General features: G+C 42.0%; 2 protein-coding genes across 3 annotated transcripts in view; one reads left to right on the plus strand and one right to left on the minus strand.

Annotated features, from left to right (window-relative positions):
- The window catches only part of CEP192 (centrosomal protein 192), an 87,111-nt gene extending 85,436 nt beyond the window's left edge, over positions 1–1,675 (minus strand). The window contains exon 1 of the mRNA XM_048508532.1: positions 1,360–1,675. Within this exon, the coding sequence (XP_048364489.1) occupies positions 1,360–1,470 (111 nt within the window). The 5' untranslated portion in view covers positions 1,471–1,675. The remainder of the gene's footprint in view (positions 1–1,359) is intronic.
- Positions 1,676–4,332: 2,657 nt separating this feature from the next.
- PTPN2 (protein tyrosine phosphatase non-receptor type 2) overlaps positions 4,333–23,786 on the plus strand; it is a 35,367-nt gene continuing 15,913 nt past the window's right edge. Inside the window, exons 1-5 of one of the 2 annotated variants that reach the window (XM_048507534.1) lie at positions 4,333–4,593; positions 12,957–13,047; positions 17,032–17,132; positions 21,054–21,152; positions 21,766–21,903. In XM_048507534.1, coding sequence (XP_048363491.1) covers positions 4,528–4,593; positions 12,957–13,047; positions 17,032–17,132; positions 21,054–21,152; positions 21,766–21,903 — 495 coding nt within the window. In that variant the 5' untranslated portion in view covers positions 4,333–4,527. The remainder of the gene's footprint in view (positions 4,594–12,956; positions 13,048–17,031; positions 17,133–21,053; positions 21,153–21,765; positions 21,904–23,786) is intronic. The other variant, XM_048507535.1, reaches the window with a different exon arrangement.

Here is a 23,786-nt window from a genome sequence, read left to right on the forward strand (position 1 = left end):
CCCCTCACTCACTCCCCTCCCCTCCACCTCCCCGGGTGGGTGGGTCATGTCCAGAAGCCGGGCCCCCTTCCCTGCCTTTCATGCCACCCCTCCCTCCCTCCCCTGCCTTGCATGCCACCCTTCCCTCACTCCCCTGCCTTGCATGCCACCCCTCACTCCCCTCCCCTAGGGTGGGTGGACCATGTCCAGATGCCAGGCCTCCTTCCCTCCCCTCCCTTGCATGCCACCCCTCCCTCTCTCCCCTCCCTTGCATGCCACCCCTCCCTCCCCCTCCCTCCGCTAGGGCGGGTGGCCCAGGTCCAGATGCTGGGTCCTCTCCCTCCCCTCCCTTGCATGCCATGTCCAGATGCCAGGCCCCCTTGCCCTCCCTTTCTTCCTTTTCATGCCACCCCTTCCTTCCCTTCTTCACTCCCCTTCCCTTGATTGCCACCCCTCCCTCATTCCCCTTCCCTTGCATGCCACCCCTCCCCTCTAGGAATTGGAAGAAACCTAGGGCTACCCTATGTCACTTCCAGATTTATCCCAGAAGTGATAAAGCAACACGTTCAACATTGTACAAACACATATTTACCTGCAACACTCCATAGCTGCTTGCCCAGCAGTGCTTTTCAAATCTGTTTGAGCCATTTAATTGTAACTGCAATAATACTGTCCCACAATATACAGAGCTTTTTATTTAGAACAAACCCCACTGGGCCTCACTTTGGAGCCAACAGCACCTACAGGGATACTAAAGAAGTCAATGGACTGCCCAGTTCCTCCATATCACACTTGGAACCACTTTCAAATTACTCTAACATCCAGCCTTGCCAACCAGAAAGTTTGCATACTGTATTACCATTTGTGTAAGACTTAAGTATTAATTCTCCACCACCCCTTTTTGCTGTTGCATCTATGTATTATTTTGTGCGATCAGCTGAATTTTGGGACTTTGCCATCGAAATCATTGTACAGACATCTGAAGTGCAAAGGCAGCCCTTGGGCTCGTTTAGAAACAACTGGTAATTCAGAGGATTCCCTCCTTCTCTCCTCATAACACCAAGCGACATTTGTCCTCCCTTGAAAGAATGCGGATTTATAAGGATCGTCACAGCATGACCAGTTAATTGTTACCCAGGCCAGCCTATTCAGATTTACACCCCACACAGCTACACGGCCTACTAACAGACGGTGAACAGAGCCAGAACCATGGCCATTAAATGTTTTAGAAGGGGTAGTGATGCGAACGATCTTAGTTTGATTGATTGAATGATCTTAGAAAAGGGGAGACAACTCTTCCCACCTCCACTTTCCGACCCTAAGCAGTGCCACAAATGGAGACGGAAACGAGCCCCTCAGGGAACATCCCTTCCCCCGCACCTTCACGCTCTGGTCACTGGAGCAGGTCGCCATCCGCCGCCCGTGGAAGTCAAAGGACACATCGTGGATGAGGTCGCGGTGGTCGGCCGCAATGCTGCGCGCGACGAACATCCCGAGGCTGCAGCCGATTCTCCTTCCCGACGAGCAAAGAGCGGCGGGCTCCTCTCTGACAGGCGCCCCGCACGCACCCCACGCGCCCGCCCCGGCCCCTCTTTGCGGGCTCGCTGGCTCACTCGACCGCCATGGCCCCGCTCGGCTTCAGTGACTCACGTTGAGCGCGCGGCCTCACCGTGAGGCGAAACCAGCCAATGGTTGGCTTGCTCCGCGCCTGCGCGTTTGCTCCTTTCCCTCACACGGAGACAGCAGCAACGCTAAGTGCGTAGCTCATGGGGAGTCCCCACGGAATGTCTCCTCTGCGGCTAGAGGCGGTTCAACAGCGCTGGGCTTGTTTGTCGAGTTGCTAAAATACGCGTCGAAACGGGCCCCCCCCCCGTTTAATTGTTTCTCTGCAAACCAATACAGCTACTTATACTCTTCGTCCGCTAATTATTTGGGAGTTTTAAAGGCCACAGCGCTAAGTACCGCTGTAAGGCGATACTATAGTTACTGCTGATGGCAAAGCGGAAAAATTGACTCCGCCTTAATTTGCATGCTGTTCCGCTTAAAACGGTGGGACTGCATGGAAAGGCACGTAAAGTAGTGCCACCCCCGAGCAATAACTGTAGGAAATATATCCTTTTTGCATCTATCTCCCTCACCGGCTTCTTAAAGGGAAGGAATATGTGTTTCCAAGTGAGCAGAAGTATGTGTGAGCAATCTCACCGGATTCTTATTTCAACAGAGATAAAATGGAAAAAGCTAGAGTAGCAAGAGGTGCATTCTTTACAAATGCAAGCAGTAAGGTGCACGTACCTAGCTTGATCACCTAGCTAATCACTTTAATATCCTATTGATTGAAAGGGAAGAGACTAAAGTGGAGGCTACCATCTTAAACCTGCATAACAGTAAAAGATTGTACTGAGCTCAATGACACTTCTGACTATACATGTTTAGGATTGTACTGTTAATGTTAAACCAGGGGCGTAACGAGGCAGTCCTGGGCAAACTCTAGCCCTGGGCAAAACCTGAGTTGGATGCCCCCCCCTCCCCTGGGCGGCCACTCCACCACGACCAAATTTTTTTTTGCACCAGGACATTAGAGCCTGCAGGGGGTGCATTTTTAGACACACCAGCACCAAAACTGCAGCATATCATCAGGAGACTGTCCTTATACTACTCCCCATGTTTGGTGAGGTTTGGATCAAGGAGTCCAAAGTTATGGACTCCCAAAGGGGGTGCCCCATCCCCCGTTTCCAATGGGAACTAATAGGAGATGGGGGCTACAGTTTTGAGCGTCCATAACTTTGGCCCCCCTGAACCAAACTGCACCAAACTTGGGGGGTGCAATCATCTCCAGATGATACCCTGAAATTTTGGTGCCGATACATCCAAAAATGCAACCCCTGCAGGAACATCCTAGAAATTTGCCCAAGAATCTTTGTTCTGCATTGAGTTTTCTGCATTGCTGTCAATGGGGGTTGCAGGCTGTGGGGGGCACATTTCTGAAGGCACAGTCTCAAAACTTTCAGGGTCTCATCAGAAGACTTCCCTAATGATCCCCCCCAAGTTTGGTGCAGTTTGGTTCAGGGGGCCAAAGTTATGGACCCTCAAAACTGTAGCCCCCATATCCTATTAGCTCCCATTGGAAACAATGGGGGATAGGGGCACCCCCTTTGGGAGTCCATAACTTTGGACTCCCTAAACCAAACCTCACCAAACTTGGGGGGTAGCATAAGGACAGTCTCCTGATGATACGCTGACATTTTGGTGCTGCTAGCCTAAAAACTGCGCCCCCTGCAGGCCACAAATGGAAAACCACTAAAATACCCCAAAACGAACCCAGCATTTTGATGCCCCCCACAAGGTGATGCCCTGGGCAGCTGCCCACCTTGCCCAATGGGCATTACGCCAGTGTGTTAAACTGTAGCCAGAAATAGGTCTTTATAGAAAGGACTTAATTTTCTCTTACATTGGATGGAGCAGTTGGTACTTCATTTAATGCTTCTTCCAGATTTTCTTTTTACTCAGAAATAAGGCCAACGTTGTTAGAGGTTTACTCGCATCTAAATCTAAAAGTTTCAGTGCTGTATGTACTTGTAAGTGCCACTGAAATCTGAGGAACTTACTTCTAGTGCTTGCATAAAATTGCACTGCAAGAAAAGGAAAATGTCTCAGGACTGTGTCAGGATGGTGTAGTAGTTAAGACGTGGAACTAGAATCTGGGAGTCCCTTCTGAATCCCTACTCTGCCATGGAAGTGTACTTACTCTCAGACCCGCAGGGCTGTTGTGAGGACAAAATGGAACAGGGGAAAATATTTTTTGAGAATTTTTATTTATTTTACACATCTAAACAACACATACATAGAAAGATGAAGAAAAATCCTGATCTAGTCCCCTTCCCCCATAACAGTATCACTAATGGGGGAAAAAAGAAGAAGTGTGAAGAAGTGTTTCCTTTTATTAGTCCTAATTCTTCCCCCCAGCATTTTCAATGAATGCCCCCTGGTTCTAGTATTGTGAGAAAGAGATAAAAATTTCTCTCTGTCAACATTTTCTACCCCATGCATAATTTTATAGACCTCAATTATATCCCCCCTCAGACGTCTCCTCTCCAAACTAAAGATGGCACATTATTTCCCGTTTCGCCTGCCTCTCTGCATGCCTGGGGCAAAAAATGTGTAATGTAAAATAAAGCCAGGCAACCTCAAAAGTCCAAGAAACTTTTGTGAATTAAAAACAACGCGATCCTAGCACTCACTATGCACACGTGGGTATACCCGACCGCCTCCTATTCCCCAAAAAGGCGGACCGTGACGTCACTCCAGGTGCTGCTTTCCCTCGTTAGTGGGCGGGGCTCGACAGCTCTTGATAGGCGGAGTACGGAGAGGCTCTCGCGCATGCGCCTCACGACAACGGGGAATCGCTGAGGCTGCGTGCGGAACCTAGTCAAAGGACAGCGCGACCGGTAAAGTGGGCGGGTTGTCGTCCGCAACTCGTTACAGGCGGGAGTTGGGGGATGAACTTGTCGGCCTCCGCGGGCCCCTCTTCCTCTGGCCGCTACCACCGTCATGGCCACCATAGAAAAGGAGTTCCAAGAGATCGACGCTGCGAACGATTGGCAGCCCCGCTACCAGGTAAGGCAGGGTGGGACGTGTACGCCGCCCAGTGGGAAGGAGAGGGGACCTCGGGGGCCGCGGGTGGCGGGGGCCGACGGAAAGAGGAAGTTGTTGAACCACGACGAGCTTTCAGGTACGCGCATTGAGACTGGGGTGGAGAAATGCGCATGTTCTAACTTAAGCCGCTGTAAAGAGGGAGCAAAGAATAGTTTTGAGGTCTGAAGAGAAAACGCATGCGCAGGGTGAAAGGAAAGCGGTAGCTCGGTCGGCATGCAACACGCATGCGCACCGGGTCGCTTTCCCTCCGGATCACAGAAGGGAGAAGCCTGTAAATCTGTGGCGGGTCTCTTCTTACCGCCGTCCGGATTTTCTTTGCCGCGCTCAGACTGAGTTGTATTATATCGCTAGTTATATCGCTTTGCCTCATGGTCAGTATTCTTGCGGGGTGAAAATTCCTATACTCTCAGAAAAACAACTTTAAAAAACGGGTTGTTCTTTAGCTTCTGGGTGAGCCACGTCTATGGTGCCTTTAAAAATGCAGATTCTTCACTGCACAGTGTAAACGGCACTTGTGATGTCAGCTTTAAGTCGGGGAGGTTTGCTAGGCACTCTGAATGAATTACTCTAAATGCTTTCATTTGGACAATGAACAAGGCATATTGCATTGATGTTAGCTAGCTCCTATTAGTTCTTTGCAGAGGTTTGCTGCCTCTGTATATGTTCTATGATTATGTACTAGTACCCTGGCTAGTAGTTCTTGACGGATATTACTGTTCGTCTGGGTTTTTTGTAATGGAATACAAATAAATATGGCAATCTGAATAGCCCAGACTAGCCTGAGCTCATCCAGATCGGAAGCTAAACAGGAACAGTCATGGTTAGCATTTGGGTGGCAGCACACTAAGGAAGATCAGGGTTGCCATGCAGAGGAGGGCAATGGCAAACCACCTCTGCCCATCTCTTTCCTTGAAAACCCCATGAAGACTTGCCATGAGTCAGTTGCAACTTGTCAGTACCTAGTTCTTTTTACAAATAAATATAAGGGATGCAGCTGTTTTTTCAATTGTTGTAGTTGTGTAAATAATAACCATTGATTGCTTCAGCACATCTCTATGTTTCTCATATCCAATAACAATGGCAGTAAAAAAAATGGGTGAACATACAGAAAAGTGGATACCAAACCTGGAGCAGCAGTTGCAGGGAGGGGGCACAAAGCTCTTCTTGATTGATTTGATTGAACAGTGTGCAATTGGCAACACTGTGGCTGCCTGTTAGGTATGGTTTGGTTCTACCGGTAAGTTGATTTTTAAGCCCACAGAAAGCTCTATTTCTGTTTGATTTGTCAAAGTTCTGTCCTGAGCAGAAATGAAAGTGGCTTTCTGCTTTTCCTCTTGAATATTTTTGCAGCACAGACTATGTAAAAAGCCAGTCATGCTCTGTGCTTTGGCCGTTTCACTGACAGGAATAGCAAGAGTTAGGTTTCATGGTATTTATACTTGCTTTCAAAGATTTATGCACAGGAGGGAAATGACATCATCTAGTAATGGAAGTCCTCTGGAGCCTAATCTCCATACTCTCCAGCATGAAAACTGCTACAAAAGTAATATAGCCTCAGGTATAACTTTAAACTATGAGTAGATTCACAGAGGGGAAGTGGATGCTCTCACTACCGAGCTTTAGCACCTCCCCAGAACTATAGCTGAAGGCTGATCTTGAAAACTGCAGGCACTGTAATAATTTTTGTTCTTGTGGGTTTGCAGAATCTCTGAAAGAATCAAATCTAGACATGGCTTTCATCACTTATGAATTTAGACGATGGAACATTCTGTGCAGGAGAAGGGACACATAGAATTGACCTTGCAGACCCTAGATAAGTAGGGTCACAAGTTCACAAGGCATTCAAAAGAAGTTCACAAGTCACCTTAGCTGAGAAAATGACAATATAGCTTACCAGTTAGTCTAACATGAATATCTCCCTATAAGTCCAAGTCTTCTATTTAAAAAAATTCCATCCCATTTTTTAGGTCCATATAAAACATCAACCAAATGCTGGAAGAAATGTCAAACAAAAGGTATCTTTTATCACCTCTGTTGGTAGTGTCCATAACTTCAGTGCTCTGATTAAACATCATATGCTAAAAGAAGAAGAATGGAAAATTTTATCTGCTAGTTTAACCTCCAACAAAAGTGGCTTTCTTTCTTTGCTCAGTAAAACACTGAGTCTTTACTGCCCCATGGGGTGATGTCACATCACAACATTTATTAGGCAGACTGTGTTTACGGGGTGATTTGCTATCGCCTTCCCTTACCCCCTTCAAGGTAGGTACTCATTTAACCTACCGCAGAGGGATGGAAGGCTGAGTCGACCTTGAACCAGCTATTTGAAACCGACTTCCATCAGGATCAATCTCAGTTTGTGAGCAGACCTTTGACTGAGGTTCTGCCGCTTACCACGCTACGCCACGAGACTTCTTTGCTGTACCCTGATCTAAATGTTGATCTAATAGCTCTGTCCAAAGGAGGGGGGAATCCACCATTGGGAGTGGCACAAGACTGCACCTGGGTATTTGCCCTCCCCGGGTCACTTACCCCAGTGGATGGATTAATCCACTGGTGGGCAGCCGCCATGAGACGCGGAACTAAATGGCATGCCTGCACCTGTTCTGCCGCAACTGGCATAGTGGGGAAAGTCCTTGGCCAGGGGAGGAGCTGTCACTAGTTGGCTCCCACCTGGCTGTTGCCCCAGTTGCGCCAGCAGCCAGGGTTTAGGACTTACACCACCTTTTTGGTGGTGTAAGTCCATTAAGTCCAATGGGGACTTCCTGGCTGTGAGAAGGCTTTTTTACTATTTATGCCTCCCAGTGCTTCCAGGAAATCTCCTTGGGAGCAGCAGGTGGCCCCAACCAGGTGCCCGGCCCATTGGATCGGACTTCCTGTGTTGTACATACAGTTTGCAAATATGTAATTAAAAAAAAAGTTGTGAGCAGCTGTGCCATACAATGCTTTGTGACTTCTATTATTGTAACTGAGTCTGTATGTAGTTTTTTTGTATTTACATTGTGTTCTAAGAAATTATGTCATTACAGATTCAGCATATTTTTGTGACATATTCTGGGATTAATTTTTAAAAGTAAAATGGAAAAATTATATGCTTAGTTGCATATTAATGATTGTATATGAATGTATACATTTCTACTTTATTTGGATCAGGAATTGTTGTGCTTTAGAACATTAGCGATATTGGTTCACCCACCCGTCTGTGCCGTCTTGTTCTATGATCCGGCAACGGTAACAGCCTGAGTAGTGCCTGCTTGGAGCCCTTAGGAGAGTTGTAGGCTTTGCTAGCAACACCACAGCTATAAACAGTTTAAATGCCGGAGACTACCAATGCCCTGTCACAGAACTCTGTCAAGCACAGTAACCTGTCCAGGCAGCCCCTTAGCCAAATGCTTAGGAAAAGAATTCATCCAGTGATCCACCAGCAGAACAGCTGAGTGTTATGATCTTTTCCCCTATCTACTGCAGCTGTGTGACAGTTAGTCCATGCAGGTTCCACAACACCAGGAATAAACTTTCCCAGGGTCAGAAAGGACTGCTGGTTCAAGGAGAATGTGGGAAAAAACACAAATCATACATCCACTAATTGCTGGATCCCGCCAAATGGGATAAATTGGTACTATTGAGTTCCTGTACAGTGAAATGCTCCACTTGTCCACTAACAATGAAGATGGGCAGCCATTCTACCTTAAGCCTGTGTTGTGATTCAGTGTGACATACCGCAGTATAAAGTGGATGCTTTGATTCCCAATCCTATATCTAGAACACTGACAACAGCGATGAACGGACATTTTTCAAAATTGAAATTGTTATCCATATTGCTTTTTAAAAATCTATTAATTTATATATTTAAAACCCAATGTCTCTCTTGATGGGGACATCTTTTCTAGTTTGATTAGATTGAAAGCAAGTAACTGACCCAGAGAACAATCTTAAACTGGTCTACTCAAAATGCTACTCGGTTCTGTCATATACTTTATTTCCTGTATATTTATTTTCTGCCCATCACCAAAGTCTTTGGATAGGGTGCAATCATAAAGACATAATAAGAATACAAACATAAAAACCATTCTAAAATCACCTTAATAAAACCATCCCCATCCACCCCCCTTCCCCCAGGACTGTGGTAAAGGGCAGGGAATAGATGCAAATAAAAAAATACATAAGCACCCAACCCATATAGAGCACACTCCAAAAAAAATTCAGCATTGGGACTGGGGCTAAAACCAGAAGAGAGCTGGTACAGGAACCAAAAATAAAAGGGAGTATAAGGGAGAGGGAGGCATCTCGCGGAAGGAGTCACCCATATGCCTGGGTACAGTGGGTGGTCTTGGCTAGGCACCTAAACTGCAAAGTTGGCGCCTGGCAGGCCTCCAGGAGTAAAGTGTTGCAGAGTGCTGGGGCCACTTCAGAGAAGGTCCTCTGGGTGGCCCCCCCACTCCCCTAAATCTTGGAAGGTGATGGGGCTGCCAGGAGCCCCCTTCCCCCCTCGCTGACCTCAGAACTCGGACAGTACTGTATGCATTCCATTTTAATTTCTCACTGCAATATTAGTTAAAAATATAAACATGTTTCAGTGGTCAGAGGATCAAGCAGAACCTGGTCAGATCTGACTGATAATAGCGGAGCATGTGAGGGAAGCCTTGAAAGAAGGAGAAAAATAACTATAGGGTAAATTTGGTATTGTCCAGCCATTGTATAGAACCAGTGCCGTCTTCAGCCATAAGCCTGGAGGAGCATCTCTGTCTTACAACCTCTTTGCAACTGAGCCAGGTTTCTTAGATCTCTGGTCTCTTTAGACAGAGATCCACCTGATAGGGATCAATGCCAAAAAGGGTCTGGCCCTGGTTGAAGATGCTCTATCTACAACTTGTATAATTTTGTCTCCCAAAGACCATAAAGCTTTCTGGGAGTCTACATCCAGAGCCACTGTCCCATAAATACAAGGGTCCTAATCTGTTTATAGCTTTAAAGGTGAGCACCTTGAACCTGATCTGATATTCAATTTGTAGCCCGTATAGCTGATGGATCACTAATTGTGTATGTTCTCTCCATGAGATCCTGGTAAAGATGCATGCATCTGCATTCTAGATCAGCTATAGCTTCCAGAGCAGCCTCAAGGGTTGCCCTGTGTAGAGCAAGTTACAGAAATCCAGTCCAGAGGTGACCCTTGCATGGATCACTATGGCTAAGTAAAGGTGGGACAGGTAGGGGATTAATTGCCAAGCATCACAAAGTTGGAAAAACACCATCCTGGCCACATTTGTCATTTGGATATCTAATGGAAGGGAAGTATCCAATGTGACTGGCAAGTTCCTGACAGAAGAAGATACCAGTTGTACCCCAAGTGGGAGTTGAATCTCCTGATCTGTGCCTTTCTATCCCAGCCACAGTAGTGTTCAGTAGTGTGCCATAGGGTTGCCTCTTTCGTGGCTAACTAACTCTTTTGTAGGGTGGTAATTGATTAGCAGAAATTATGAAAGCTGGACCAGACCTGTGTAGTTTCATTTTGTCTTCCTTGAATGTGTTTTATCTAAGGCTGGTGATGCTTTCCTAGCTTCCGGCAACTCTTTTATATAAAGCTATCTGTGTATGGTGTGGTTCTATATAGGTGTTGAGTGGGGATGACATTCATGTCCCTCACATAGGTGTCAAACTTGTGGCCCTCCAGATGTTATGGACTACAGTTCCCATCATCCCCTGTCAGCATGATGCTGGCATGGGATGATGGGAACTGTAGTCCATAACATCTGAAGGGCCACAAGTTTGACACCTAGGGACATCCTGAAATGTGAGTTCAGTAATATTTTACCAACCTTGGAAGAATAAGAAGGTTGAGTCCACCTTGACCCAGCTACCTGAAACCTTCTTCCATTGAGATAGAACTCAAGTTGTAAACAGAATTTTGACTGAAGTATTGCATCTTACCACTCAGTGCCACTTTGTATTTATAAAAGTTTTTTTGGGTGGTCAAAGCATTTCACAATGGTATCCTCTTGATAACAATGTACTTTAAGTTAGCATTACCCTTAATGATAGATGAGGAAGGGAATCAGGACACAGAATAATGGTTATCTCAGAATACAAAGTTGCGTTTATAGCTGAGGTGAGATGTAAAGCTAGAAATGTCAGGCTCATAGCTAGCCACTACATTCTAACAGCTCTTTGCCTTGATAGGGTATGACTGATACTTCCAGTTTCCTGTTACTTCTCAGACACATTTTTCTCTGTCCCCTTAAAGCCTTATATAAGACTTTGGAGTATTGGAGGACAGCACTGTATCATAAACCTGCCTTGGTTTTTTTGTTTTGCATATATGTAAAAGTATGTTCTCTTTTTGTATGCTGACACCACAAGGAACAGGTTAAATGTCATATAGTTGATATTTCCATACTCCAGATAATGTTTTGCAACATCCATTAGTCCTTTTCCCCTGGCAGGTAAGCAAATGGCTGAACCCCATATCCTGCCTCTCCAATCTCCTTGTGCATTCTGTTGCCCTCTTGCTATAGAAAATGAACAGCTGTCATAGTTTCAAGGATTCTCTGATGAACATCACAGCATCTTATATCTCAGAATCTGTTACATACTACATTATCACACTTATGACAGACCAGATGCTGGGTACATGACCATATATAAGTTATATCCCTTTTAACAATAGTTTGTCTCAAATTAATTAAATTCTATTTTAGCATGAAGAGCAGTTCTTCTTTATTTTCTTAAGCCTTTGCTTCAAGAAATATCAAGCTGTGGTATTGAAATTAGTGAACTGCGTCTATTAAATTTCTTATCACATCAGGAGACCAGTATTTCTCAACAAACTGCCTGAGCTGAAATATAGTAATCTGGAAAAATAAAGCACATTCACGGTAAAGTAAAGCACATTCACACTACTTAAATTGGTAACACTGGGGTTTTGAAGCAGATTAGGACAAATTATGCTGTACCAAGCTGTTGTGCTGGTGTAGCACATGCGCAAGTAGGTGTAACTGGCAACATTACTGAACCAATGCTATTGCAGATCTATATGAGTTCTTGAAAGAACTTCGCTTTTAATGTGCAAAGGTAGAGAGAACTTTTATCCTAATGTATCAAGGGGAATTTTTTCACTGGACATAAATTTTATAGCAACATAATGGTTTGGCAGTTTCTCTCCCAACTGAGTCAAACCATAAAATTCAGCAAAAAGCTGAAAGAAGGATTTTAAGATATTCAAAGTCAAAATATTTCATACATTTATTACTTTGCCCCACTCTCAACAGAATTGTTTATATCTGGTTTGCAGGTTATCCCTTACAAAGTTCTGTATGAATAGACATGGTTTTAGACAGCACATGCACTTTTAAGAAATGCATGAGAGAAGTAACAAATGGCTCAAGATAAGGGCCGGGAAAGTATTTGCATCATTTCCCAGTGAAATGTTTCTTACTTCATCATTAAGTAGAACCGATACCAGGCTGAAATGATTTGGTAGCGTTGTGACCTGTATGTAAACATGACAGAACTTGAGACATTTGTGTATAGAATGGCAGATGCAAAGTGCTGGAAGGACTCCGTATGCCAGGGGTAGGGAACCTGCGGCTCTCCAGATGTTCAGGAACTATAATTCCCATCAGCCTCTGTCAGCATAGCCAATTGGCCATGCTGGTAGGGGCTGATGGGAATTGTAGTTCCTGAACATCTGGAGAGCCGCAGGTTCCCTACCCCTGCCGTATGCTAATGCAAATCTAGTTCAGCTTAATTTGGCAGCTATTACCAAAGATACTTTGTCAGTTCTGGTACTGGCTTTGAAGACCCTGGATGGCAACCAGTGTGTCACTGTAGTCCTTGCGTGGATAACTGCTCAGTGGTAGGAGATATTGCCAGTGCTACCAAATTCAGGGACTCTTCCGATACTCAGAATAAAAATACCTTGTAAATGACAAGCAATAGAAAAGAGAGAAAAATTAAAGTGGCTTAATGGAGACTGAATATGCTCCAAAAGGGGCTAAATGTTGAGAGTGAATATAAAGAGAAAAGGAGAAATAAGCATGCTTTGATTTCTTGGAGAATCCTGCAGAGCGAGATTCTCAGATGTGGACGTTGTAAATTGTTTGCTCACCAACCCAGGATTCTTTGCTGGCCCCCTATATTTAAATATTATTTGTTCAGTAGTACCTTAGGGAAGAAGTGCTTGTTTGCTGTTGAAATTTTACTGTTTAGAGAAAGATATAAGTAATAAATTAAGTCTGGTAAAAAAAAATCTGATTGATTTGCTTGCTCACCATTGTATTGCCCGTGGGTAAACAGGACTTCATTTAGCTATCTCTTTTTTCTTCAAGGACATTCGTAACCAATCCAAGGATTATCCTCATAAGGTAGCAAAGTATCCAGAAAACCGAAATCGAAACAGATACCGAGATGTTAGTCCATGTAAGTAAACTTTCATTTATTTTAATCAATTCCATGGTGAAGTGGTATTTAACATTCTGAAATAGATTTTATGAGTCTTTTAGGCCAGAGTCCCGGAGAAAGGTCCATGCACTGGTCCATCTCAATCACTAAATACTTAAGTGAGCATACTTAAGGTATGTGTAGAAAATGGTGCATTGTGAAATGGCTTATTTATACATAGACACCTTAAGATTTGTTTGCATTCTAGTATAGGAGAGCTCAACCTTCTGTTGATGAACTCATTATGCAGAATTCCAAAATTATTTTAAAAATTATTCTGTTATAAGTATCTATGACAACCTCTGTTAATGACTGCCTTTGCATTTTTATACTGGAGGAGTTGACTCTTCTTTTAAATCAAACTATATCACAGCAAAAAAAGTTCTTGGCCAATGGCAACTTCCTGTGTGCTCCTCCAACCATGGACAGTGCTATATTTGAAGGAAGCAGACTCAGCAGTTGGAACAGTCCTAGGTAGGGCTCTTTGGGACAGAGAATGGAAAATTGGTGTTTTTCTCTTGCAATGTACCAAACTCTGTAGCATTAAAATGTACTAAGGACATTGGATCTAGACATTTTTGTGAGAGCTTTGTGCATGTGATAATATATCCAATTTTTATACAGCTGCACTATTGGAGTCAAATTTGGTGGTTCTTGGAAAGCCAGTGTAGTGGAGATCTTATCTGGTGAGCTAGATTTGTTTCCCCACTCTTACATATGAAACTTGCTGGGTGACCTTGGGCTACTCACAGTTCTCTCAGAACTTTTTCAGCCTCACTTACCTTCTGGACTGTCTTCAAGGAAGTAGCTTATAAAGGAGTAAAATGTTGCTAAGCTGAGAGGGAGGAGTGAGAATTCCAGGTCAGAGTGACCACTAAGAGTCTCTTCGTTGGCAGTAGGATAATTGTCTGTTGTTTCTCAGTGAACTTTTCTTGGCAGATCAGAATTATGCACTTAATAAAATATTCCTAAAATCTTGTTAATTTCTATGGGACTGTTAAAACAGAATTCATTTGCAGTTTGGAGAGCTTGTTTGCCAAATTGAACACTAGTATGCTAGAAAGTTCTATTCTAGTCGTGTTTAGAAAGTCTTGTTTATCTAGTCTCCTACTTGGATAATAAAACAGTTTTTCAGTCTTTGGTTTGTACATATCTGAGAGTGAAACTTTAAGTGCCTTAAAATAAATAGAAGAAACTGAATAAACAGGAGCTAGTTTCCCCTGCATTTGTTTTCTTGGGGGTTACAGAGAATGAAAAGTGTATTCCATTTATTAGTGAAGTGCACCCTCAGGAGAATGTAGTATTTTTGTGTCACTTGTGCCTGATTTCTGGAGTCTGAGCGACTAGAGATTCTGTGCTTGGTATTCTACGAATATTACTTAAAAGGAGAATTAATCACTATTTCTGTTAACTGGGTGTGTGTGTGTGGGGGGCGGGGGGGTGTTTGATAGCATTCAAGTTCCCTTGAGTAAATAAGGCAGAAATTCTGATTGTTTAACAAGCTGCATGTCTCTCTTCCAGATTATTATGGAACAATAAACTGTATGTTTTGATGGTTATAAGTAGAATATCTTAGAAAAAACTAGACTGGAACCTAGCTTGTTTGATATTATCAGATGAAGCACAGTAGAGGGGTAAGAATATTGTCTGCTGCAAAAAAAATCAGACAGGAACTGTTTGGAATTTAAATGGTTAAAAAAGTGCTTGCTGACATCATCTTTCCGAGAACACAAGTACCAGTATGTGTGATTTACTATAACAAGATCTTATGTTTTTCCTGTTGGCAATTGGCATGTAGTATTTACAAAGGTTTTGGTTTCTGTCCAGCAAAAACATTTGAGTTCCAATAAATTTATACATGAAAAGAGAACCTTTTAACACTTTCATTTCCAAGCATGGTAAATTGTTTGTTTGTTTTCAAGTAACCCATGCTTTAATTTTCAATACATTAAAAAAAACTGGACTCCAAATTTTGTCTATATTGGAGCTTATACAAGTTGTAGATAAAAGATGCCTATCCACTGTACCACTGTCAATATCCTATGAACAGCAAGTAGCTCTGAACCGAAGCTTTCAATAGCTTTGAAGCTTTGAGGAAAAGCAGCCTGATATATATATTTCATTGCCTTGGCGGAAAAATATTTTTTCTAAGGTCGAGTATTTTTCATCAACTTTAAAGTGAGGCAAATACACACAAGCAGAAGGTTGCAATCAAAGTTGTCTTAAAGTATCACTTAAAATACAACCTTTATTACTTAAAGTAATCAGTAATCTGAGAGTAGATGTCTTCCAATGGAAAGGAGGGCTGGAGATATTTATTCTCTGCTTCCATCTAGCTCTCATCTTTTGGCTGTGGCTGTGTACCTAGGCTAGTGTCAAAAGTCCTTTTCCCCATTGATTCCCCACATTTGTAGCAGCATACCAGATACAGAATGGGTCCAAACCTGGCTATTATCCAAAAGACAGTTATGCACCCTTAAAGAAAGTATATGTGCAACCAGAACAACCTCTTCTTTGCCAACATATAAGGCCAGCAATTGTGTAGTGGTAACATCATTTGTCTCTACCTGTTCCAAGAGCTTCCATAGAAAATCTGACAAAGTGTAGGAGACATGCACAGTTCTTTTGTACATGTAAACATGCATTGGTTTGTAGGGCCTTTTTTCTGGTAGACAGTCATGAAGTGTTAGCTTAATTGTTTCACTGGAATATTCTGTATTCTATCTCTAAACGACTGCTTACTTCAAACTGGAAAATGTTCTGTGCAGGTGGAAGGATCACTGTGTTGGGTAAGAGTCACAAGAAGTTGTGAGAAACCTTATTCTTACTGAATTTTAGCAGCACACAAGTACAAAATGGGGGCTGGTCAATGTCATTGTTAAACATTGTCGACAGTGAGCTAGAAAAAACCTGGCTCAGATTTACTTTAGAATTCATTTAAATAGCCTTAGACGACCCATGGTACAGGAATAGTACTGGCCTGCCTTAAATAATTATAAGTTATTTTAGTATCAAGAATGTGCATCTTCAAGACTGACAAATATGTTGTTGCATGCACTTTTCCCCACCAGAACCCATTTTGTCAAAAGTCCTTGCCGAATGAAAAGTTGACACAATGACATAAAACAGTACTTTTCCGGTTTAGAGGTGTTTAGAGTGTTAGTTAAGAATGTCCTCCTCTGATTGCTGCGTTGATGCTCATTTCTTCTGTCAGGCCTTGACCAAATTTCTTCAGCTTTACTAGCCACCCCAAAAATATAAGAGCCAAACATTTTTCAACCTTCAGTGTTTTATATTTTAGTGTCAATACTTCCTAGTGATTGCTACCCCAAAACCTAATTCTAAACCTTCACAATTTCTTGTCATTTTTAAAGCTATGAGGGACAATTCAGTGTGTAAATAAATATAGGGTAACCCTGGTTATCATTACAACAAAAAGCTAACCTGTCTTTCTCACCTAAATAAGCTTTGTACTTCTACTGAAAATCACCAACAGGCACAGTAAACAACTGCTGAAAATATTGGGTGTCACAATGACATTTCTAGGCCTCAGGGCACCCTGGCGCCTGGGATTTGTCTAGCCCTGGCTTATGTGAACAGCGACTGTCACTTGTTGCTTAGCTTGTGTTCTTTGCCTTTGTTTATGTCGTGACATTGTGTCAGGAGAACTTATTTGAAAGAAGTTTGTATTCCATACTATTTTTTTTAACCTGTAGTGTTTTCTTTGTTCTGTTCTCAAAGTGTTGTTGGATGAAAAACAAGCTATTTTTGCCCAGTAAAAAGAAAATTCTGATCTTATATTGAGTGTACTGGGTAATGAGGTATGCCGAATTAGGTCTTCATTATGTGCCACTATACAGTGCTGTAATTTCATTCCTTTAAAGTACAAATTCATCTACACTATAGTGACCAATACTATTAGAGTTGTGAGACTTAGTGTTTTCCTAATATATTTATTTTAAGATGATCACAGTCGAGTTGTACTGCAGAATACAGACAACGATTACATCAATGCAAGCTTGGTGGTTAATGAAGAAGCCCAAAGAAATTACATTTTAACACAGGTGAGTAGTACTAGATTTGTTATATTATTGAAATATTATATATTATTATAATATATATTATATATTGAAATATTATATATCTAATGTTATGAAAATAGAAGTCATGCCAAATTATGTCAAAATGAAATGGTGAAAGAGTGCTTACTTTCCTTGGATGTCTAAACTAGTGGTTGGCCTGGTGCAGAAAACTGTTTCTTGATCAGTGAGGTAGGTATCTCAGTGGACTTGGTTTATGCCAATCACTACATAATACTGACAACTACTCTGACCAGCTTCATTGATATGTGCTACCTGTTATATCTAGGTTTATGTCATAGTAGACCAGATTGGCCAAATGCACTCATTCACTACTTTGCCTGAGGCAACCAGATTCTGAACCAGAGGCTTGTATTGACCTTAGCTCCTAGGCATAAAGTCTACCCTTGAAACTATGGCGCAGCATAGTCAGCTTCCTAACAGGCGCATGTGTACTGTAATACAGCACTTCCTGCCTAACTGAGATCCAGTTAATTTTGGTGGCTCAGTTCCTTGTTAACCCTTAACGAGCTAATTCTTGGATTCGCTTGTTATGAGACTTGGTAACTATCAGAACAGTAAATGTATGAAATGTGTCCCCCCTCCTCTGTAAAGCCCCCGCTGGGAGCAGTTTGATGGCCAAACTTAAAGAGGGTTTTGGTGGAGAGATCAGGATGGTTTTTTTCTTTAGCTACTGGGGACATTTTCTGTAAATTTCCTGAGCCTGCCATGGGGAAGGGTGACATATAAACCAAGTAATTGAAAAAAAATGTGGAAACAGAACAACAAAATTAGCTCCTTTTCCAGCTGCCTATTGGGGCTGATGATGAATACTCAAAAGGAAAGACCCTCATATGCTCAGTTACTCTATAGTTCTTTATATATTCACTTGGTCAAGCCCTGTAAAAAAAAAAGTTGAGTAAGATTCAAATTAAGTATAGAATATATGTTTCAAAGGAAAAGGGATATTCTTCTTTAGCTGCAAAGGTCTGCCTTGAACAGTGTTTTATTTTAAATAACTACCTGTCGGAGCTTGAAAGGGTTGTCTTTGGCTATTTGAAAACTATGGAAGTGTACCAACAATGCAAACCTGTGCAGTTTGTGTTATGTTATTTTCATTTCTTCTTTTTGAGGGATGGAAGTATGTGATTGCTGCTTTGAAATTAACTCATAGTCGGAAAAAAATTCTAAAAGTGCATAGCCTTGGATATATTTTGTTTTGCATCTGAAAACTGTTTATTAAGTGATCTGTAGGATCTAATGTGAGCTTTTATCTGCATTTTGAGAAATATATTTAAATCCACCTATATGGAGAGGCAGGCAAAAAAATGGTTGAACTATTATATGGAGTTTTGTCGAACTATGGGTTTTTCAAAAACATTAGAATTATGAAAAATTCATTGAAAATTATGTGCCCCAAAGAGAGAGTGAGCTAATTTAAATTTGATAAAATGTGATAAAATTCAAAATACTAAGTAGAAGTTATTTGTTCAAATAAAAAGGTAAAAGTTCAAATAAAAAGGTAAAGGCAATTGTGAAAAGGTAAAGGCAATATAGTATGGCTTTCCCAAATATTGTTTAAGAAAAAAAACAAGGCCCTGAAAAAAGAGCAATCCTGAAAAGCCAGAAATGGTAAATAAATTGTGATATACATATGTAATAAACTGTGATATATGTAGAAAGGAACAGATCTTCCATGTCTGTCCAGTTATGTAGCCTCTCTAGTTCACATAGCAAATTGCATATTAAATGCATTGTGATTCATTTATCCCCTCATCCTTCAGAGGAAAAGGGCCTCTCACGGGTGAGTAGCCAAAGATCGTTTCAACAGAATTTAAACCTCTTCTGTGGAAATTACTGGGGTGACCTCGTCTCATATTAGTTCTCTATCAGATTGGTGATTTCAAAATCCTTGTTGCCATGTGAGAGGAAACAAGAAGTCCTATGTAATGAATGTTGCTGACATTTGACTTGTGAAAGCATTATTTGAAATGAGGGGCTTTGCTGTGTTTTTTTCATCAAAGTCCTTAAAACCACTTGTAGTGCAGTCATAGTTTATTTTGGAGCTGTTCAGCAGTTTTATCCAAAGTAATTCAAAACAGTTAACGAACAGGCTGCTGGTTCTATCCTGCTTTGATAACCTTCATGGTGCATGGTATTCTACAAGACAAATAAGGTCATCAACATTGTTTATAATTACACAAAACAACTTGAACATACCACATTACCACCATAGATTCACTTGCCACTTTGGATCATGGAAGCTTCTCAGTGATCTTAAGATCTGCTACAAGAGGTCCTGGTCGGTTTGAAACAATCAGTGTGGCACTGGTTGCTCATCCAGATCTGCAGTGGCTGTGTGTGCATTGGGCCAGTTTCTTTTGTTGGTGTACCTAATTTTGTTCATTTAGCGCAACCACTTTTTTTTTTTGCAAAACTACTTGTTCTGTACTCTTCATTTGATAACTCAGCAGTCATAGTAAATGCCTTACACTGTTATCCAATGCTTGAATTGATCTTGCAAATACAGATCATAGTTAATCAAATCCTACTTGGTGTATGTGACTCCATTATATGCTTTGGGATGTTCATTTTTATTGAATTATTTTAAACTTTCAGCCTTGCCTCAGCTCCTACATATGGGCTTTTGGGGGCAGGTTGCAAATGGATCAAAGGATACAGCAGACAGTCATAAATCTAAGATACAAAACCAAAGTTGGCATAATATAGGTTGGCACCCATATAGAGGTATGTCCCTCATGGTATCCAGGGCACTGTGATGCTTAGCAGTGTGATTTCTGGTGCCTACTAGTTTCTTACAAGCAGTATCCAAGGGGAATGAATCAGAAGGAAATTGAAAGCTTCATGTCACTCCCATTGAATTGACTGGAATTTCTGAGCTCATCCCAGGCATTCATATTGCAGTCATGTGCCCTTGACTCGTTCATAGGTTAAGAATTGTAATGTTAGGTTGGGAATCTCTTCCTTTATCTGGGCAGGGAGCAAACATTCTCCTTTCTTTGAAAACAAAAACTAAACTCTTCCCAAAGCAGGGGGTTTATTCAGCTTCCTTGGTACAGGAGGACCCAGGAGACCTTTCTTTGCTCTGCAGGGAGCACCTATTTAGAAGCAGCTACCTCAGCTGGGAGATGATGATTGACTTGGCATTTCTCAACATTTTATGATTTTTTTCTCCTTACTTAAAATTTAAGAAGTGTCCAGTTGCTGTGTACTGTTGGAACAAGCCATGTGCTCACACACTTCATTCCCATCTGCTCTTCTGCATTATTCCAAGGAATGTTCTGAGTCCTAGGACCAACTTTTCGTTGGTGAGAGGAAAGAAGCAGCAGAAAAATTCTGTTCTGTATATTCCATTTGTATTTCTTTAGAACATTGGGTAAATTGAACACATGCCAAACCCATGTTAGGACCGTATTGTTCTTTTCAATGAAGCATAACTCTCTGCACGCACAAGGACATCCATGATTTACATTGATGATCTCCTTCGCATAAAAGAGAATAGTGTCCTGCATGCACAAGCCAGGAACCAAACAGTCTTGTGTGCAGTTGCATTCACACACAGTAGTACTTCTCTGCCCTGATATGCTCAACTTCTATGACACACCTCCTTCTGCAAGCTGTTCCTGGAGGCTAGAGAACCTTCCAGGATTTAGAGTAGTGCAAAGATCTCCAGTTCAAAACAAAAAAATTGAAAACCCTGATTTTCCCTTTCCCAAAACCAGCATTTTTCTCACCATGCATCATTGTGCATCTGAGGTGCTGGATTGTCCCATAATTTTTAATCTGATTCTTACATTGAAAGCAGGGAGCAGGAAAAGAGGTTCGGATTCAGTTCTGCGTTAAGTTGATGATTCCATATCCCCTTTCTCTTGTTTATTCACTCAGGGTCCACTTCCTAATACATGTTGCCATTTCTGGTTAATGGTATGGCAACAGAAGACCAAAGCAGTTGTCATGCTAAACAGAATCGTTGAGAAAGATTCGGTAAGTTTCAGTAGCTATTTAACAATGTGCACAAGAAATGGATTAGATTAGCAACAATAAATTGTGGCTTCCAGGTATGAGATACTTAAATATTCTTGGCTTTTTAGTGACTTAAAAGCCAATATTCCAAGTAGTTTTTTGAGATCATATTTGAATACTTTCAAATACTACAGAAGTTCCTTAAAATGTAGGGACTAATGCTAAGTAAGGGTAGTATAACATGATCTCCCATCATTTGCAATCACTTAGAGATTTAGGAGACATTGGGGAAAGGTCAGTACATATAAATGGCATATTAAGAATTCTTCTGAAATGTTTTGGTGAGTATATAATATGTACACACTACATTATATAAACTTCTCATGTTTTAAACAGCAGCATTTGTCTTTTTGTCAGGTTGTATTAATCCAAATTTAATACATACCTATAATCTAGGTATAAGTTGCCACTCCATGAGACTTCTTCCCCTGAGAATTCTTCCCCCAAAATCCAGGGTTGTGGCCTGGGATTACAGTATTCTCCTGAGTTAATTTTTTTGATGTGAATCAATACGTATGTGTCTCAAATTTTATATGACACATTCTTATTTTAATGGTCTTCTCTTGCAACTTAGGTAAAATGTGCTCAGTACTGGCCCACAAAAGAAGAGGACATCATGATGTTCAAAGAAACGGGATTTTGTGTCAGGCTAAAATCTGAAGATGTCAAATCCTACTATACAGTACGACAACTTCAGCTAGAAAATATCAGTGTAAGGATTTTTTTCCATACAAATTATGCATTGTCTTTGTAAAACTATGTGGTGTTATCTGTTGGCTTTCCTGTCACACTTTCTCTCCAGGAGCTATAGTGTCCCTTGATGTGTGGAGAAGTGATGGCTACGCAAAGCCTCATGAAAGGTTTGAATGTCCTGATGTTTACTGTAATGTTAAAAAGTAGCCATGGAACACACAGTTTCTATGTGAGACATCTCCCACTACAGATTTCTGATATTTGTCCTGGTAGGATAAAAAGACAGGAATTTGTTGCTGTCTTTCCCCCACCCCACTTGTGATTAATGACAGCCCAGATATGATGTTTGCTGCCAGGGAATCATGGGCAGGAAGAGTTAACCTTCAGCGCACTGATGTTGTATCTAAATTGCTCCCTCCTCTTGACTGATCTTAATCTTTCCTAACATATAGATGGTGAACATTATGGAGCCTCTTATGAAGAGAGGCATCTTTTATTTGCCTTTAACTTCAACTGTTTCCTCTTGGTTTTTAGTTCCACAGCTTTCCCATACAATTCTCTTAAAAGGAAACCTGAAATGAAACACAATGGAACTGATGGGATACAAAATGCTTGTGGAGGAGGATCTTCTTTCCACAGTGCTGGGAGACTGGAGAGTCTTCTAAATAAAATGCCAGGAGGTACAGGAACCAGCAGTGAGAAGGGGGAGTGCAGCATTTTTGCTCATGGTGCCATGTGTGACAGAAGAAAGTTTCTTTTGGTGCAAGAGGGCGGAGAGGCAATGTCACCTGATTACCCCTCCTCACTGCAGCCCCCTTCATGCCTTGGCGTTATGCTTCCCAGCCCCCAGGGTGGAAGTTTTATGGTGCTCCTGGGGAAGCGGAAAGTAGAAAGGATCTGCCTTAGAGTGCCTTTTGCGTGTTTAGAGAAGCTGTCGGGTTTGCTCCTTTTACAAAGGCCAACTTTTTGAATAAGTAAGATTCATGTGAATTTTAGTACAAATACTATCCCCTGAGCCTTGCATGAAAAAAAAATCTTGTTTAGTGTTAGGGAATTCAATCCACAAACATGCAGGTTCACATAAATTGAACCAGAAGTCACACAATAAAAAAAGGAAGGGGTAGTATTTTAGTACTTGAGATGTGAGGGCTTGGAAAGAAAATGGGAAGATTTGGGAAAAAATGTGTTCATTTTTTCTAAATCCTGGGGAAGCACTGAAAAAAACACTCCTATGAAATACTTTCTCTTTAGAATGAGAAAAATGCTGCTTAATGCAGGGGTATCGAACTCACTTGTTACAAGAGACAAATATGACATAAATGTGACTTGGTTTGACTGGGTTGGGAGTGGAGAGGGTGCTTTCTTAGCTGTTGAGCCTTCAGTGGGCTTGCCAGCCTAGAATGCTACTGGGGAAAGTGGTTGCCTCAGCTGGCTATCCCATACTAGGCCAGATCCAGTGGTTGGCACTGGGAGGGGTGGCTGCCTCAGCTGGTGAGCCAGCAGCAAGTTTGCTAGCCCAGATCCACAGAGTGGGGAGGGGGCTACCTCAGCTGATGAGCCTCCATTCGATTCACCAGCCCAGATTGACACTTGGAGAGTGGGGGGGGGGGGGGCGGTGTCACTACTTTGGCTGGTGAGCCCTCAGTTGACTATCCAGTTCAGAACAACATGAGGTGTGGCAGCTCACCAGGACAGATCAGGAGAGGGAGGGAGGGTTTGCCTCAGCTATCTCACTGACCTGATAAACCCTCTGAAAGAATTAATCCAGGGAATGAATCGGGCTAACACCCCTGGCTTAAGTTTGTTTGCACTCGAAACCAACAGCCTAAAAATGTTTGAGGATTTTTTCAAATGGAAAAATTGGGAAACTTAGGGAAGTGCTGGAAAAAAACTTTTTGTAGA

This window comes from Sphaerodactylus townsendi, linkage group LG09, assembly GCF_021028975.2.
Source record: "Sphaerodactylus townsendi isolate TG3544 linkage group LG09, MPM_Stown_v2.3, whole genome shotgun sequence".
Taxonomy (NCBI): Eukaryota; Metazoa; Chordata; class Lepidosauria; order Squamata; family Sphaerodactylidae; genus Sphaerodactylus; species Sphaerodactylus townsendi.